At 32.6% G+C, this 20,090-nt stretch overlaps 1 protein-coding gene across 3 annotated transcripts; it reads right to left on the reverse strand.

The window, feature by feature from the left end:
- Positions 1–391: 391 nt before the first annotated feature.
- Positions 392–13,459, reverse strand: LOC107849222 (B3 domain-containing protein REM10). Of its 3 annotated transcripts, none has more exons than XM_016693857.2 (7): positions 13,326–13,459; positions 11,076–11,385; positions 9,818–9,960; positions 9,445–9,673; positions 8,753–8,922; positions 8,391–8,619; positions 392–593 (listed from the first exon to the last, which is right to left on the reverse strand). In XM_016693857.2, exons 1-7 carry the CDS (start codon positions 13,389–13,391, stop codon positions 481–483), a joined length of 1,260 nt encoding a protein of 419 aa, XP_016549343.1. In that variant the 5' UTR covers positions 13,392–13,459; the 3' UTR covers positions 392–480. The 3 variants fall into 3 exon arrangements, with proteins under 3 accessions (XP_016549343.1, XP_016549352.1, XP_016549339.1); XM_016693866.2 differs by lacking the exon at positions 392–593 and adding an exon at positions 4,078–4,326; XM_016693853.2 differs by lacking the exon at positions 392–593 and adding an exon at positions 7,441–7,958.
- Between the last annotated feature and the right edge of the window lie 6,631 nt (positions 13,460–20,090).

Genomic DNA, 20,090 nt, shown 5'->3' on the forward strand with positions numbered 1-20,090 from the left:
AATAATTTGAGCATAAAAAAGTGCTAATGATTTGGATTAAAAATGCACGTGCCTTGGGAATCTGTAATCCAATGTCACTCTGTTTGTTCCTAGCATTATTTTCTTTTCAATCAGTATATAAATTTGGTGGAGCAATGATAAAGATTTTTGCTAAGTGAATAGAAGGTTATGGATTCAAGCTGTTAAAACAGAGAAAAATGTAAGGTAAGATAATAAATAATTTCTTGTGATTTGATTCATTTCTAATTTTTATGCATAATAAAAGCTTTAGTAATAAATCAGGCTATTTTATTAATTTATGTAAATTAATAATGGTATAATTTTTTTATATTTTAAAATAAATTACACAAATAATTCTGAACTACTATTTTAAATTACAAATGGTGTTTCATCTGCCCAATACTGACATTAAATTGGTGCACTTCAAATCATGCAATTAATTCCACACTAGAAATGTCAGGAGCTAGCATTAATAATATGTTAGACGTACTTCTGTTGGACTGGATGGTCTGCTCCACCCTTAATCAGAAGTCGTGAGTTTGATTTTGTGTATGAAGAAAACTCTATTGGAAGCGTTGTCACTTTAATGGGTCCTGCAATGCGCGATCCAAATTAGTCGGGACTTTAATGTAGACACCGAACACCAAATGAAAAACCAACTAAAAAAATATGTTAGAACTAAAACATGCACAGTTGTAGCCTCTCCGTTTCAAAATAATTAATATATTTATTAAAAATAATTAATTTAAAATAGTTAATATATTTACAATATTAGAAAATAATTAACGATTTCTTAACTCTATTGTTAGTACTCCCATCGTTTCATATTCGTTGAGTACATTTTAGTTTACAGGATAGTTAAAAAATTATAAATAAGAAGGTAATTTTACTAATTCACTTCTTAATAAGCCTCTCAAAAGCTTTACAAATTAGTGCTAATACTTTCAAAAAAAAAAAAAAATTGTATGGATAATATAAAAAAAAGTAATTAATGCTGTCTTGATGACCAATTAATATGAAAATTATTTTTAGTAAGATGATCAATTCAAGGATGGAGAGAGAAACAATAAATATTCTTATTCTAGAATTAAGAGACACATAAATAGATGAAGATAAAAAAAAAAATAATAATAAGAGAACTTTCTCCGTCTCAAATTGAGATGACACATTAATTAAGAAAAATAATTAATAACATAAATAGTTTACCACAGTACCCAAGTAAATGATATTTATATTTTAAATTGAAAAAAAAATAATTAATACAAAGAGTAAATATGAAAAAAAAATTATAATAAAAAAAGATAAATAAATAAGAAATCAAATTAAAAAATTTAATACAAGTTGAGGTGGAGGGAGTACATTAGTCAAATCACTCTGCCAACAAAGTCTATAATGCCAATTATTTTGAGACCGCTAGAGTAAATTTATTCCTTCCATTAACTTTTACTTATTTATTTCATCCGTCTTAAATTATCCATCTCAAATTTTTTAATTTGATTCTTCATTTTATTTAATTTTTTCATTAATTAAGATAAGATAATATTTTTTCTATTATACCCTTAGTAATTGATTATTCCTTGTTACTAACATTGAATTATCAAATCTTGAAAAATGTTACAAAAACTTTGATAATCCCATACTTTTAATTATCCATGAAAAAAGTGTTGTGGTATCAGCCATACAATAACTCTATCAATATTGAAACTAACAGCATGACATAATTAATAGGGGCAAAATGATAAAGTTACATTACCAATCATTATTTTCTTATTAACTGTATTATCTCAATTTGAGACGTGTAATTTGAAACAAAGAAAGTATAATAGATTTTTGATTTTTTAAAACGACATATTCATTCTAGTTTACACCTTTCATCTCATTTTATATTATACTTATTTACTTTTAATTTGTTTTGAAAAGAATGTTACTTAATAAAAATTAGAGGTAACTTAATTTTAAAATTTTTCATTTTACCCTTAATAAAATGATTTACAATCATATAAATATCTAAAAATTATTTTAGACCACAAATTTCAAAAACTTTCTTTTTTTTCTTAAATACCTTATCAAGTAAATGATGTCACATAAAATGAAATAGAGAGAATAATTTTTTTGTCACTTCCTTTTTTTTAGAAAATATCTTTTTCCTTTTTTGAACTCTCAAATTTCAACTCTTTAATACCACAGATTAAAGAATTTTTTACTAAATCCAAGAAAGAACATGAAAAAATAGGCAAAATAACTCAGTGGACCCTTGTACTATGTCCGTTTTGTAATGTGGACATTTCTACTTACATGTTTTTCATCTGGACCCTTGAACCCACTAAAAAATAATATTTTAAGCCCTATTTCGGTGTGTGTAATACAATTGCTACCACGTTAACTTCCACATCATTTCCACATTAAATGCCTCATTAAATTCCACGTCATAATATCTTCATTAATTAATTTTAAAAATTATTAATCAATAATAAAAATAAAATGATAAATTAAAAAAAATTAAAATAAAATTCATTTTTAAAAAAGTAAGCCAAAAATATAAATTTAAAAAAAAAAAAAGAAAAAAACAAATAACCCTCCAAATTCCCCTTTCTCTCTCTCTTCCCTCGTCATTCTCCATCTCCTCTCTCGCCTCTCCATCTCTCCCTCGATTCCCCCTATCTCTCTCAATTCCCCCATTCTTTCTCTACAAACAAAGTTCTCCCAATGATACACCTTTGGGACTGTCGCCATTATTGTTAGTGGTGGATCCCAGTTATTGACGAAAAGTTGCTCATGAGAAACCCTAATTTACAAATTCGATAGACTATGATGCAAATTAGTTGGGCTTTTTGTGCTAATGCATTGCTGGTAGGATTATGAACAAAATCCCCAACCCAATTTAAATTTTCAACAACTCCGGCGGTGGCGCCGCCTTGGCAAAACTTAAAGAAAGAGATGTTGACAAAAGCTTCATGTTTTTGCTTCTTTCCTTCGATCTACTCTAAAAAAAAAGAAGAATTAATTGAGAAATCAGCCATGGGAAAGGGAGTTGTTGCATTTGTTGTTTTGGTAGATTTTGTAGGGGTTAGGGTGGTTAATTAAGGAGTTCTTGAAGTGGGTTTAAGGGGTTTTTATTATTTCTTTGGTGTTGGTGAATCCGTTTCTTCAATTTTGATTGCCATTGTAGAGCTGAGAGGTAGTAGCAAGAAGATTATTCCTGAAAAACACTATTTTTTTCTTTTGTTGCACAATTTCTAGCGGTTCTTGAAGCTTTTCGTTCAACTGTTTGTTTGTCTGTATTTGAGCTTTGGTTGTTGTTGAAGATGATTATGATCTCAGGATTACTCAATTTGTAATTGTTGGTGATTAGATTTTTGTTGTTTGTTTGGAAAAATTGAGAAGTGAGAATCGAAGAAGAAAGATTCTTGTTATTTGATTCTTGTTGTTTGTTTGGAAAAAATTGAGAAGTGAGAATCGAAAAAGAAAGAAAACCATATCACTTGTTTGTCTGTTTCTTGTTGATTCTTCATCTTCATCTTCTGATTCTTATTGGTTGTGTTGATTGTGTTGATTTGTTTGGAAAAAAATTGCTCAAAGTTCTATTTGATTGTGTTGATTTGTTTGTTTTTATGTTGTGAATTGTTGTACTTTAGGCTTGAGAAGTTGCACTTTACAATTGGAATTGTGATTTTACAATGGCCATGGCAGCTGGTGAGGGTAGGGGACTGGCGGACGACGGTGGGGTGGGGTGGGGGTGCTGGACAGGGAGGGGTTGAGGGAGGGGTCCTTTTGATTTTATTTTTTGAAAATTTATTATTTTTTAACTTTTAAAAATATATTTAAATTTAAAAAGTTGTAGTTGGAGGATTTTTTTTTAATTATTTTAATATAAAATTAGCCAAAAATTGACGCTCACTCGCACCCCAAGCGAGTGACTACACTCTCCTTGTCCTAGTCAGTCATTTAATGTCACATAGGCAAAGTCAACGGTCAAAGGGTTTAAAATATAGCTTTTTAGTGAGTTTAGGGGTTCAAATGACAAACATGTAAGTAGAAGTGTCCAACTTACAAAACCAACTTAGTACAGGGGCCCACTGAGTCATTTTGCTGAAAAATTAACCTAAATAGGCGTACACAAAACCATCAAAATCAAAAAGAGCAAGGAATGTATAATATGTATATTTTATGTATACTGACTAGAAAAAATTTATAATGAATCCGAAAAACTATTTGTATAAAGAAAGAAAATTATTTTCTTCTATACTTGTTTCCTTTGCACATCACCAGCTGCTGATTTTTCTTTGTCAATGGCTTCTCTTATGCCATCTTTGCCAGACTATTTACCTGAGAAAAATTTATACAAATCAAGCCTCTTTGCTATAAATTTTAATCTTGCAGACTTGATAATTGTACAAAAGAACTAAATATTCTGAAAACTACTAATCTTGTTTGTTCATTGTATAGGTACAAAGGTTATATAAGGGAAACATGTCTTCAATAGACGGGGATTATTGTGACTACAACATGGGAGATTATGATTGTAGTGAGGGATTTTATGGCTATGAGGGAGATTGCGGAGGCTATGAAAATAGCCATGATCAAAATTTGGGCAAATTTGAGAGTTACGATTTTGAGGGAGAAAATGAGGTGAATGAAGTGCCTAGTGCTTATGGTGAACTTGGAGATGATGTAGGACCTCGTGATAGATCTTATGATGACATTGAGGCATGTGAGGAGTCTTACACTTCTCACTTCGAACCTAGATTTGGTGTTAGGTATAACCCTTTCGTTCGCAAAGCTTATGAGAGCTATGATGAGAGTACACGTGAGGAGTGTAAAGATTCATATCCTCCACCGTGTAGTACTTCTTATCAAGGTCGATATAGTGTGAATGGTTATACTAGCTCTAGTGGAGGTTGTCCAACGAGAAGAAAAAGGTAAGCATCTCCAAAATCGAGAGGTACTTGTGTGCCTTACAATGTTGATCCGAGAAGGAGTGTACAATCCGAAAAGGAGACCATTTATGGGATACCGGGCTTCCTCGTTATGTTAAATGATAGGTACTATAGAAACTACATCCTTCCATCCATGGTTGACTACTTGGGGTTGTTTCGCGAGCCTTTACTTGTTCCATACTTCTTGGACGGGTTTAAGGTTACCAAGAGGTTCAAAGTTGTCTTCTCCCAGTTTAAATACCACGAGGAGGTGTGGTGCGATATTCTTCCATTGACATACGGTCATTAGGTGCCGTTTGGTTTGCAAAACATAGAGTTCCAAATGTGCAAAATTGGCCTAATGTTGTAAGAAACCGGTAGGGAAATCACCTCATGACATACATATTGCCCGACCTACAAAGAGAAGTGAATACTTACTCCAATTCGAATGCTTATGAGAGACAAAAGATTGAGAGAAGTAAGGGTGTTCAAGGTGGTAATCCGAGAGTGGATAAAAGAGAGGTTGTGTGGAGCGAAGTGAGGGAATTTCCACCAAACCGAGCTAACATTGTTTGTCCTTCTATTTCTAAAGACATTTGTGTATGTACCGACATGAAAAGTAAAGGAGAGCAATGCCGAAGTGAAGTTGCTGCCCAAGCTTGTGGAGGACCTTCACAACACAGAAAAGGAGAGTCGACTCAAGAACTTCAAGGTAAAATAACTAATTCTTACACTTTTGTGCATGTGAATGATAATTGTGTGGCTAGTAGCCTATTGAGTGTGAGTAGTAGCTTACTTATTTGTGAGTCTAATAATTCTTTGCCTTTTGTTGATGATGTACATGTTGTGAGTGTGAATATACTAGTTGATCCTATTGATGATCAAATTGACTCTTATTGTGAGATCAATTTATGTCCACCTAGTGTTAAAGCCTATACGTTACACGGAAGTATATCGTCTTGTGTAATTGGTGTTGATCAATCTATTTGTGAAAATTGTCCACCACTTGAGTATGTGTGTGATGTGATTAATCAAACTCAAGTGAGTGAAGTATTTGAAAAAGTTGGTCAACAAAAGGGGAATGAACCCGAGAGATATTCTTGGGACAATCTTGTTCTTGAATCTGCTTTGAAACTTGATATTGATCTCTTAGAGAGTGAGGAACTTGCTTGTTCCAAATATACCCGTGGGTTGGATCATGCACTTTTTAGGTATAATGTCTTGTTTGAAAATGATATAAATACTCCTAATGAGCCTAGTGGCGAAAAAGATGGTATAGCTTACCTTGGAGGGTATAGCCTATATGTTAACCCTCTATGGTGTGACAACATTCCTCCTAAAGATGGAAATCTCTTCTTGGAAGATGAGAGTACTCTTAAGGGTAAGGAATGTGTAGTCTTTGAAGTTACTCCTTCTAATTTGTGTGACTTTATTGTTGAGACTACTCATGGTGATGATTGGGAAACTAGTAGTGAGTACACATATGAGGGAACCTTAGTAGAAGTCGACTTGAGTAATACCTTTCTCTACTTTCTATTTTCTTTCAATGATATGTATGTAATTATAGAGAGTATGTCATTTAGTTTGGGTGGAGACCACGGGAAAGAGGAGTGTTGTCTAGACCCGTGTCTATGGCCACTCTTCCCATTTGACCCCGGTGCCAAATATGGAAATGGTGATGTTGGTGCACCCAACTTGTTGCTTGGTTTACATGACAAGCAAAGTGTCACTCTTGGTGACTCCCATAACCAAATACAACGTACATCTTTCATTGAATTTTTAATATTTCATTCAAAGGATCCTTGGTTATATTGCAAATATGTGCAACCTTGGCATGTTGAGATGATTTGTTATGCTAAACCTAACCCTCATGCCATGAGGAGTTTGTATTTTTTTTTGTCCTCTCTTCGATTTTGCAAGGTTTGGATTCGAGGTCGAATCCTTTTCAAGAAGGGGAGGATGATACGGGACAAATGGTCATCTTATCTTTTGATGACATCTTTAGAGGCCAATACATAGAAGCTCAAGACTTGGTCACCTTGAGGATACGAGAACATGCATGGAGGACCCGTTTTGAGCATGCCATTAAACAAACCCATGTGTGGAAGATTTCATGGGGGCTTACATTTGATACCAATTCGAGACTACAAGTTTTGAAGTGTGACCCCAAGGTTTTGGAGCATTGAAGAAACACCCTTCATTAAGGGTATTTTGGGGTGTGCACATGTTAAAGAAACAAAACATGACCTCCTCTTTCATTAAGGGTATTTTGGTCCATTATACTATGTAATAAGCTAGGCTATATATAGTCTCTTATTAGGTTTTTTCTTTTTAGTTGTTTAATGATGAAAATATGAGACATTGAAAATCCTCTCTTGAGAGTAGACTACCTTAGTGTAGTTCTTAGGTAGGGCTTGGACTAGCCATTGTAGCTTAGGGCTTGGAAAAGCCAATATTGTTCTTTGCTTGGAAATGGTGGATCTTGAGGTGAGTTGATTCCCTTGGCGGTTACCATAAGAACTTGGTGCTTGTTAACGTATTTTGTAGAGGTTTTAGAGTTTAATTTACTCTTTAGTTGCTACATTATGTGTTCTCTTTGTGTCAAGTTACCTATCCTTCTATTGTTTTAAGTTTGCATTTGCTTTTTGTATGGTATTGTTGTCTTGTTGTTGCGGATTTAGGAGTGTTGTTGTGACTGTTTGTGGACTATTTTGGTGTTGTAGATACCATTTGGTATCATTGGAGAATCATCTTGCAACGTCTATTCACCAAGCCATTTGATTTTGAAAAGGCCAATGGAAGATACTGCTCAAGTTTTATCCCAATCAATGTCGCGTTATCATAAGAAAAGAGAAACTACTACAGAAGATCATAGCTAATAAGGGCTTAACTAAAGTTAATCCAAATTACTTAGGAGGTAAGGCTTGCGGAAGGAATAGGGATTAATAGTAGAAACAAATTGACGGTTAGCATTAGCGTCCAACTTAGACTTCTTTTCTTCGGGGTGAAATGATGCATTTTCTCTCAGATCTTGCTTTAAAACTGAAAAAAGAATGTGTCAGAACCGAAACCAAAGAAGAAATTTAAAACCAATGCAGTAAGTTGAAATGTTTTAGTAGAAACGAGTTGTTGTCACAATTCAGAAAGAAAATAAAGTTTGAGTGGACAAGAGATGACCGCCTGGTGCACCCAGTGTTAGCAGGGTCCGGGGAAGGGCCACACCCAAGGGGTGTGATGTAGACAGCTACCCTAATACAAGCATTAGTGACTGCCTCCATGGCTCAAACCCGAGACCTATAGGTCACACGGAGACAATTTAACCATTGCACTTACAGATGTGGCATGATAGTATGATACCATCACCACCCCACATCTACCATTTTCTAATAGCCTTAGTGGCAAAGAAGAAGAAAATGAAACGTGTATAAGTTGGAGGAATGTAATGGAATGAAAGGGAAGTAAACATATACTCACTACGAAAATACGCTACAGGTATCATTCCATTGTCGATGAGTTCAAACTTGTAAGTATCTCCTACGTGGACAGCATTTGCTTCTCTGTACTGTCGCCATCCCTTGGTAATTCCAAAACGAGGTCCCAGTGGTCCTAGTTGCACTGACCATGATCTTCCTTTCTCATCTCTGAGAATCATTTTAGTACGTCTCATCAAGCCATTTGGTCTTGCAAAAGCCATTGGAAGATACTGCTCGAGTTTATCCAAATATGTAGATCAATGCCGTGTTATCACCAAAAAAAAGGAGGATGTACTATTGATGATATTAAATATTAACGGCTTAAATCAAAAAGAAAAATCAAAGTTAATTCGAATTACTTACAAGGAGAGGTCGGATGACGGCATAAGGCTTAATAATAGTAACAAAGTGACCGTCAGCATTAGCAGATGTTGAAGCTAGTACATTTGTTTCTTTCCTGCGGGATGAAGCTCTTTTAGCATCCAAATTAGGCTTCTTTCCTTCGGGATGAAGTGATGCATTTGCTCTCAGATCTAGTTTTTAATTGACATAACAATGTCAGAACTACAGTAGAACTGAAGATGAATCTAAAACCAAAGGCAGAACGTTAAGTTGAAGTAGAAAAGAGTTGTTATCGTCACAATTCAGAGTAAAGAAAATAAATTTCAAAAGATAATTCACTGTTGACAGTAGTAAGAGTCCCAACAATCTTGAGATTTTTTTTTCTTCGTATGACCGAGAAATCCGAGAGGGCTAGTGGTTCACAGTTCGAAACTAGATGGAGAATGGTCCGGCCCTCTACCCTTCTCCACTTAAAATCTTGAGATTGTTTTACAGAACCACGTTAACATCTGTGTATTTACCCTGAATAATCAAAGCTAAAGCAACACAAACCTCGAAACTTTTTAGGATAGTTTTAAAGACTTTAATAACTAGACGAATTGTTAGAAGAAAAATAATACTGCCATTTCATCATATTATGGTTTAAAGAAAGAAATAGATAAAAAGTGGAAAATGGATGAAATTTAAGAGAAGGTCTAAGATGAGAAACTTGCCGTAAAATCTCAATATAGGATTCTTTCCTTTTGCAACAATCTCAAGCATTATCTGATCTCCCTCCTTTAAGCAATTTGCGATGCAGAATTTACGCCATGTACCGCTAATGTAGGTGTGTGCGCCAGACGAATATAGTATAAGTTTCCAAGACCTTTGCTCATCCCTTATTGTTATCATACATTTCCTGTCCGTGAGACCGTTATCCCGAGCAAATGGGACTGGAAGTTGCTGAAACAGTTTTCAAACCAACAGCACAAAAACAGTTCAAGTTTATGCTTCATACTTTCAAATTAACAAAATGAGTTCGTCTTTTCCCCTTTTACATTTTTTTCCAAGTGTAACAAATGAAGTAGAATTTAGTTTTGAACTTACCAAATGATCCCGTGAAAGGAAATAAGGTGTGATAGTATAAATGAAATGAGGGCGACCGAGAGGCATGTTATCTTCAGCTTCTACTTTGGGGAAAACTTCGTGTGGTGACTTGCTGTCGAGCTTTGGCTTTTTTGTTGTTTTTGCTAGTAACAAAAATGTTCATATAAAAGACACGGAAAAGAAGACGTAAGAATAGTTCAACATGATTGAACCTGCGTCGAAGGCAATCTTTCCTCCTATGTACAGCATAGTAAAACTACTTTTCGACGTATGACGTTGATTAATCTACTAGTTTAGAACTCTATAAATTGTATTACATGATCACGTTTTAGTCAAATATCATATGTAAATAAATCAAGTAATTCCCACAATTTGGTTAATTAAGCTAGCCTAATGTAACACATTTTACTTGAAAAGAATAAATTCTGCTTTCAATTTTCTTCGTTAGTTATTTTGTTTCAGCTTGCATATCTTAGCACAATATTTTTAAATTCTATCAAATCAAATCTTCAGGAGACCTCGAAAAGACTGTATTAGCGTCTATACTACTATCCGAGTCTATGTACCAAAGGTGTAGTTTAGTGGCCAATGAAGCGTGAAGAGAACCATGAGGTCTTAAGTTCAAATCCCGGAGAGGGCCCAAAAAAACACTAGTCGTGATCTCGTTCCATTTGCCTTAGTCTTGATGGGCAAAGTTACTTGGTACAAGAGAAATAGTTCAGGTGCAAGATAAGCGATAAGAAATACTATTAACCTCTTTTATATTTTAATTAAAATTGTCTCCTTCCAAACTGATTTCCCCATCACTAATGGGATGTCCAGGATGAACCCAATCCAAAAAGGAATATTAAGGAAAACTTACACCTATATACCTCAAGCCATTACTACAGAACCATGAAACATCGAACAAAGGCTCAAACTATATACAAAATTAGAAGTGGAAACAAACTACCTACCGGCTATCAAGCCCATCTAAGGGTTATTATTAAAGATCGCAAATACTCTCTCGAAGTCAACAAGGTGAATATTATTCATATCTAGAGGGATGCAAATAAATGTGCGGATTTTCTGGCGAATGAAGGTCACATACATAAAAAGATAAATTGATAATCACCGAAGATGCAATCAATGAAACGAAGTTTTTGCTCCTAGCCGATTCAAGCGTAGATTATGCACGACTTTAAGTAGTTTAACATTTTTCCAATGTACTATCGAAATAAAAATATAAGAGAGCTGAAATAGAGACCAAATTCCGAACCTTGTGATGTGAATTTCTTGCATGTATGATTGATTTCCTCTCCTGCTTCATTAACTCCTTCCGCAGTATGTTCGTATTTTCTCTCAAATTGATTTGAATCAAAGACGGAAACTTCAAACTCCATTGCTCCTTCATGTCTGAAAATCAATACATCTCCCAACTGTAAATCATGTTCCTCTACAAACTTTGCCCAACCCTCTCCTAATAGCCGTCCGTTCACTTTCACACACCACTTCTTACCACCCCTTCTCAATATTGCACGTTCTTGATTAATTCCCTTCAGATGCTTGGAAAAAGCTATTGGGATTTTCTGCAATACAGTATTTATAAGTACTTAAAAACCTATGTTGCCGCACCAATGTTGGATTCTTAAAACATACATTTCTTTTGGGACATCAGGCACGCATCCGACGACTTTTTTGAAGAGTCCAAGCAACATAGCTTAAAACATTCCAGTAGACTAAATATAAAGACTATTGCAATTGAAATCATCAATAATCTTACAAATCCCCAACAGATTCAAAGAATTTTCACAAATCACCGTTTAAATTTCACCTTGTATACTTTCTTGTTCAGCCATTTGCCCACTGATGAACTAACCAGATTCGCAATGTGTAACACCCATTATATATAACCTTACCCTGCATTTCTGCGAAAGACTATTTTCATGGGCTGAACCCACAACCTCTTGATCACATTGCAACAACTTTACCAGCTACGTCAGTAATTTCTAAGGGTTCGAAATTGAGGACGAGTCAAGATTTCAATTTTATGGGCTCTGATTAAAACGACGAGTCCAAGTACTAATAATTGGATTCTAAATTTAGTTTGAAAAATATACTGTTTGAGCAAAAGCTACAAGATTTGACCAATCTCCCCCTGTTTTTTTAAGAAAAAAAATTCATAATTTCCAGTTATATAAGATAACTAATAATAACAATAGGAACCCCTAAAAAAGAAACAAAAGCTACTACTTGTATTTACTTTTTCATCAATATCTTGGATTTGATTTCTCATATGATCTGTAGAAAAACACCTTTTTTTCTAGATTTCAATTTTTTTATCAAAGAAAGTGACTTTCACTCAACTTATATAGACATATTAACTCTCACATTTTTCAAAAAGTAAAGACTTTTTTTGGTAATGATGGAAATAGTTAACCCTATATCCTAGGGAAAACAGTATAAACTATATCTCAAAAGTTTATATAAGAGATGACAACAACAATATATGCAGTATATTCCCACCAAGTGGGTCTAGGGAGAGTACAGTGTACACAATCCGTATCACAACCTTATACATGAGATAGAGAGGTTGTTTCTGATAGACTCACGGCTCGTGATTAAAAAAAACTCTAAAAAAAAGACATAATATAAGAACAAGAAACAATAGGTAGTAACAAAATAACAGAAATAAAACTTCCACAAAGTACTACTACAATCAATCAATCCAAAACAACAAATACCAACAAAACTCTAAAAACACAACACTACAAGTATAACACTATAAGAGATGTATTTTAAAAAAAGAAAACGTGTAACATCAACAACAACATACCCAATATATTCCCACAAAGTGGTTCCGGGAAGAGGGCAACAGTTCGTAATTCTAATAGACCCCCGACTCACGATAAAAAAAAAGCATAGAAGAAAAAAGACATAATATAAAAATAAGAAACAATAAATAGTAACATGACAACAGATAATAACAGAAATAGGACTAATACAAAGTAATACTATAATTGATCTATCCAAAATAACAAATAATACCAAAATTCCAAGAACACAACACTACAAGCATATCACTATAAGAGATATATTATAAAAAATGGTAAACCATCATCAACAACAACATACCGAGTACATTCTCGGAGAGTGGGATCCGGGGAGAGGATAACAGCTTGTACCACTACCTCAAAAGAGGTAGAGGGACAGTTTCTGATAGAAACCAAACCCCCCCGGCTCATGAGAAAAAAATAGTCTAAAAAATATACAATATAAAAACAAGAAATAATAGGTAGTAACAAAATAACAGATAATAATAGAAATAAGATTACCACAAAGTAATGCTACAATCAACCTTTCGCCACAACAAACACCATCAAAACTTCAAGAACTAGTCTAGAAAAAATACATTAATGTAAGAACAAGAAATAATAGATAGTAACAAAATAACATAGCACTATAAATTATGTTACAAAAAAATGTACGATATGGAGAAAAAACAATGAAAATAAATGGAAAAACTCACAATTCCATGCTTGAAATTTGGTAAAATTGGTTTAAAGAAGTGAGGTTTCATTGGAGCAATTTTCATCGCGCTTTCTCTGTTTTTTTTTTTTGCTTTTTGGGTTCGTGCGGCAGTTAATTAGAAGTAAATTTATACGTTTTGACTTACTAATAATAAAGAATTTAAGTCTTTTTTGACTTAATGATAAAAAATAAAAAACGTGTTTCTAAGATAAAGTTAAATTCAAAATTATAAGTTTAAAATTAGAGACCTTATTACCCAAAATTCCTTAATTTTTAAATAATTACTTAAAATTTTGGATTTAATATTTTACTCTTGAAACATATAAATAAAATTTCCATCCTACTTTACTCCACAATTAATGCATGCAATCTATTTTATTTTTTTCAAAAATTTCATACCCTAAAATCTCTGTCAATTTTTCATCAATTGATACAACCTTCATCTTCATTAATGCAACTTTTTCACCAATTTTATTGTCTTTTTAAGATCTTTTTATCAACTTCTCTTTTATCAATTTTGAATTTTTTGCAACTTTTATGTCAATACCCATTAAAGAGAAAAGGAGAAATTGAACAAGCAGTTGTTAGTTTTCCAACGGGAACGATCAAAGTGACGGTAATGGTAAGAACAAACGACGGAGGGGGTAGGGTAGCCAAGCGACAATGATGGTGCAGATGAACGACGGAGGGAATAGTGGTGGTAGATTACATGTATCAATCATAAGTAAATTGAACAATCAATTATTAGATTTCCAACGAGAATGATTAAAGTGGCGGTGATGGTGAGGACGAAAGACGGAGGGGTTAGGATAGCCAAGGTGGTAGTAATGGTGCGGACGAATGACGGAGGGGTACTGATGGTGGATTATATGTATCAATCATAAGTATCAACACATATACATATGTATCAATCATATGTATCAAATAAATGTATTTAATACATATATAGATACATATCATGAACTTGTGTACTCTTTTCATAATTTTAAGAATGATGCATATGTTTTTTGATCATTTAATGATTTCACCACCCTCATTTATTTTGGATATTTTTCAATTGATACATATGATATTTTTTTTATTTTTGCAATACATTTTATACGTGCATCATTGATACATTTTATTCCGTGAGAAACGACATGTGTGACACTGATATAATAGTATAAAAAATATGTATTGATGTTGTTAATCAGTTATCAAAATATATACATTACCATTGTGATACATTTGTTGTTGGAATATTGGTGATACATATGACAAATACTTTGTGATAGTGATTCATATATTTGATTTATTTATAAATGTTTGATACATTTAACATATGTTTGACATATGTAAACAATTTATTTTGGTGTGAGATTGAATTTTTAATGGTTATTGAGTAAGTTTATCAAATGTATCATTATGATACATCTGGAACAAGATGTATAATTATGATACATCTGGAACAAGATGTATAATTATGATACATCTGAAACCAGATATATTTATTTCATGATTTGTGCCTTATTTTATCCTCTATAATAATTGAAAATTAGTTACTCGCTTATGTCACTAACCACTAATTACAAATGTATCACAATGCATATGTATCAAGGCTAAAAATATGTATCATAAATATCAAAATTCGAAATATTATGTAATAATATAAAAAGGAAAATACATATAATAACATACCTAACTATTAAATTATAAAAAAAAATAGCAACACTTTCTCCTAATTAAATTATGTGGCATGTGTAGCATTATTTTAGGTGGTCCCTATTTTTTTGCCGCCTCAGTAATTGATTATGCTAAAATCCCCCTTTTCACTCCTTCTTCTTTCTCTTTCCTTAATTTCAAATTTTTATTCCTTTTTTTGGCCATTAACCTTTACTCCCACTTCAATTTTATTGCCTTTTGCATGATTCTTGCACGATCTGTGATAAGGATTTGCTTCTCCTATTTCAGGTAACTATTAATCGCATATTGCATGTTAGCGGTTTAGTTTTTTTTCTTTTTTTTTTCTACTTTAATACATCTGAAATTCAAATTTTAAGGGTTTTGTGTTTTAATGGATGAACACACATCAAAAACACTTACAAACAGTGGTATAAGAAATATGAATTTAGTGTCTGATGCACCATCTTTTAGTCTTGGGTTAACTCAAGAAGATTTAGTTAATAAAGTTGTGTCAAATCCTTTACAGTTGAAAAAATCTGGAAAATCGAACGAGAATAGGTCAAAGTTTCACAATGAAGAAATGAAGATGACTGAAACTATGAAAAAAAAAGGGTTGAAGAAAACTCCTTCTCTAAAGGAGCAAAAAACTAAAAAAAGGGTACGAGAAGAAAAGGAAATCTAAAGAAATTGAAGACGATGTTGACAAATCTTATTCTGATGAATCTGAAGAAGATAGTGAGGAAGAGGTATTTTTTGGTTTGTAAATGTATTTTTTTGACTGTTAAGTATTGTGTTCAAGTAGTTAATATGTATTTTATGTTATGATGATATTTAGGAATTATGTATTTATTTACTGATTTAATAATTTTTACAGTTTAACTACTCCATGAACAGTATATTGGCTATATGTATTTTTAGCATAATTGATTTGTATTTTTTAGTGTTGGTTGTAGTTTTGATATAGTCAAAATACATATGCATGTTATTTTTAGTTTAACTACCATAACAGTGTATTCGCTATATGTATTTTTATTATATTTAATATAATCAAAATACATATTCGTGAACAATATATTGGCTACATGTATTTTTTGCTTACTTGATATGTATTTTTCAGTGTTTGTTGTATTTTTCGCATAATTGATTTGTATTTTTCAGTGTTGGTTGTATTTTTAACATAATTGATTTGTATTTTTCAGTGTTGGTTGTATTTTTAGCATACTTGATTTATATTTTTTTGTGTTGGTTGTAATTTTGATATGGTCAAAATACATATGCATGTTCATTTTAGTTTAACTATCATAATTGGTTATTAGGTATATGTATTTTGGTTATATTTGATATGTTTTTTCAGTGTTGGTTTCATGTTATATTTTTTTTTGTCTACTTGAATTCTGTTTACAGATTAAAAAATGGTAGTTTTACTTTGAATAGGTGATGCGGGACGAAATATTCATAGTCAGAAAACTTCCAAGATTTGCACCACACATGTGCTCGTACAGTGACAATGATATTTGTGGAAGCATATGCACAATTTTAAACAAGAAACAGTTTAAAAACTTTTGCGACAATAATATTTTTGATTATTTTATGAAGAAGAATCAGTGTGTAGTGCAAGCACAGTTGTGCAGATGCGTTATGACGCTTGAGGTGAAGGGTAGTTCTTCTTCTGGGATTCTGATTCGTGCTAATGACACCTCTCTTAGTTTTACTCCCGGAGAATTTTCCATCATAACTGGATTGAATTGTGTGTCTAATAGGTATGACTTTATTTTTTATGAGGGTTTACCAAATAGGATGATTGAGAAGTATTTCAGTGGGGCAGAAATTATACAGAAAAGACAACTATTTTTAGCATTCACGGAGAAAGTATGGGGGTAACAATGATGAGGATGCTGAGAAATTTACAATTCTGTATTTCCTGCATTCATTTATTTTATCTAATGTTGAAACTGTGGTTATACCCCGTCTTCATTTCGATTTGGTAGTTAGTGAAAGATATAAGGATTTTCTATGGCGTTCTTTATCTTTTGAAGATCTGGTGAGAAGTTTGAACAACCGGTTGAAAGCTGATGGTAAATTTTATCTGATTCATGAAATGCCACTGGCTATTCAAGTGTGGCTTTATGAGTGTTGTTCAAATGTCCCATCAAAGATTGCAGCGAAGGTTGATAATCGGATTCCCCGATTATTAAATTGAAAGACCATTGCACCTCGTCCACGCTTTGAGTTTTTGATGAATGCTATATTCAAGGACAATGGCAAGGTTTGTTGTGAATAAATATATATGTATTGATATGTATTCTATAGTCTGCATATATTCTTTTTCATTTACAATTGTTTAACATATATTCTTTAACATTTTCGTAGGTTGTATTTAACAACATAGAGCCAACTAAATTGGAATTGGCAAATCTTGAAATACCATAGAAGGATGTACCTGAAGATGAACATTCAGCTGATTCTGATGTTGGCTTCCAGGATCCACCACCAAAAAAGATCAACGAACATTCTAAGAAGAAACAAAAGGTTGGTTAATCAACCCCAGTAGTGCAGAAACCTTCAAGGAAAAAATAACTCAATATTGTTGACGACCATACCCAAACGAGGACACCAGCTCCTCGTGCTGCAAAGGCTGCTGGAATGAAGACACCAGTTTTCAAGTCAATTCCAACAGTAATTGAACAAAGTAAGGTAAAAGTTTTATTATTATATATTCAGAGTATTAAAAAATACATATGCATAGTATTCAAAAAATACATATGCAGTATATTGCTAAAAATACATATGCAGAGTATTCCAAAAATACATATGCAGTGCAAGCAAAAATACATATACAGTGTGTTCAAAAATGTATTTTTAGAATTATGTATTTTTAGTGGGTTGGTATATACATATTCAGTGTAATCAATTATTAATAGTTTATTCAACTTATACTTGTAGCAACAACATAAAGATATAGATCTTGAAGTCCAACAGATGGATTATGCTAGTGTCGAAACATCACCACAACAATTCAGTCCTACTGTTTATGAGAATTTGGGTGAAAACTAGGATGGTACAAAGGTAAATAATAACTAACATATGATTATTCATTTGAATGCACATATATAATTGAGTTTTTTTAACAGTTATATGTTATATTATATATAGATTTGTATAAACATATACAATTGGATTTTTGTTTGATGTTGTTTTCATATTTTTTTTACTTGTTTGCAAGGGGTGCACTGATTTGCATCCAGATAAAACAAATGTTGAAATTGATTCTCAATATTTAATCCCTAATGAGCTTCTCCAAAGTATAAATTTGGATTATAATCTTTCTGAGAAGATTGTTCATCATGATGTTCTAGTATGTATAATGAATTGAACTTTACTTTATGTGATGTAATCCTAACAATTCATAGGATAGTTATATATTTTCTTTCATTTCTATTACAGATCATTGATGAGAAAATGGATGGAACAAATTTGTTTGATTCTCAGTTTACAACTCCAAATGAGTTGTTACCAAGTCTTAATACATACCGGAGAGAAAGCAACATGACACAACCATCGACAACCCGTGAAGAAGAACCAAGCGATGAACATTTCAATGATAAAAAGTCTGAATCTATTGTCAACATCATTGCCAGGTATGTATTATGAACATATGTTTGTGAGTTATTTTGGACATAACAAAATAAACTTTTTTTCATTTTTTAAAGAAAAAAATAAAAATGTTGGATCGATCTCTAAACCAGACATGTACGACGAGGTTGATCTTGGTATGGAGGAGAAAATTATGACACCTCCTAAAATAAAAGAACTAAGCACTGATGAACAAAGAAATGAACCAGTTTGTCCTGATTCATAAAATACAATCCCTGATGAGCTGCTTCCTAGTCTGAATGCCGATAGTAGTAAGAGCATCATTGTTCATCCCTCTCGTGAACTTCAAATTCCCGTTCAAAAAATATGGATTAGGCGACCATCCAAATTTAAGGAGTCACCTTACACGATGAAATTTGGTTTAGCTGCCAGTAAGTACACTTAGTTATATATTTAGTTTTCAATGTGATATGTTATGCAAATACTTTTTACTAATTAAATTTTTATATTATGTAACTATATAGAAAGCTCAGCAGAGCACATATGTATATCTCCCCAAAAATATCCATTTGTTTATCATTCGATTGATGGGATAGTGGATATGAAAATTGTCAACAAGTTCATGGATTGGATTTCTGAAGACCTTCTCAAAGTTCATGCTAAAAGGTATTTCTATTGAACTGTTTTAACTTTTTTTTTTAAATTTCATTATATTCTTATGATTTAACATATACTGATTACCAAAAAAAAAATAGGAAGGCAAATACGGTCATTACAAAAGGGAGAAATCAACCATTCCAATGATGCATTTTGAAGTTGAGACTGTTGAAGATAAAAACTGGTTCTACATAATGGGGTTCCCTGTTCAGTCATGGACAAACTCGATTAGTATATTATTTTGACAATATTTTCTTACAGTTGTACACTACTTAAAATACATATTATGTTACTTGTAAATACATATGCAGGTGCTCATATGTATTTTTACTATTTTTTTATTATTTAACAAAGGATGTGTTAAACTTTAAATTGCATATGTGTTTTGTATTACATAGACATGCTAAATTTAGTATACAAATAGTTTGAATGATCTAAAATTTGTGGTGTTAATTACTGCAGCAAATTGATGTTTGCTTCTACTACTTGAGGAAGAAATCGAAGTATGACCCCAACAGGTCTTACAAATTCAGCACAATAGATTGCAACTTTATGAACATAATTAGATCTATTCATGATGCTTATTTTGTGGATGATGCAAGTATTACTGCAAGAGGACAGGCGGCCCATCTTAACGAATACATAAATGGGTTCCGTATGCATGTTGTTGTGCCATGGCATACGGTGAAGATATTTATATTCCAGTCAATATAAAGGAAAAACATCATTGAGTGCTAGCAGTTTTATCCTTCTCAGAGAGGTGCATACTCTTATATGATTCATATGAATCATCTGGTCATTATCCAATTGTTCTTGCTGAGATCAAGAAATTATCTACGATTATCCCATT

Source organism: Capsicum annuum, chromosome 1 (genome assembly GCF_002878395.1).
Source record: "Capsicum annuum cultivar UCD-10X-F1 chromosome 1, UCD10Xv1.1, whole genome shotgun sequence".
NCBI classification, from domain to species: Eukaryota; Viridiplantae; Streptophyta; class Magnoliopsida; order Solanales; family Solanaceae; genus Capsicum; species Capsicum annuum.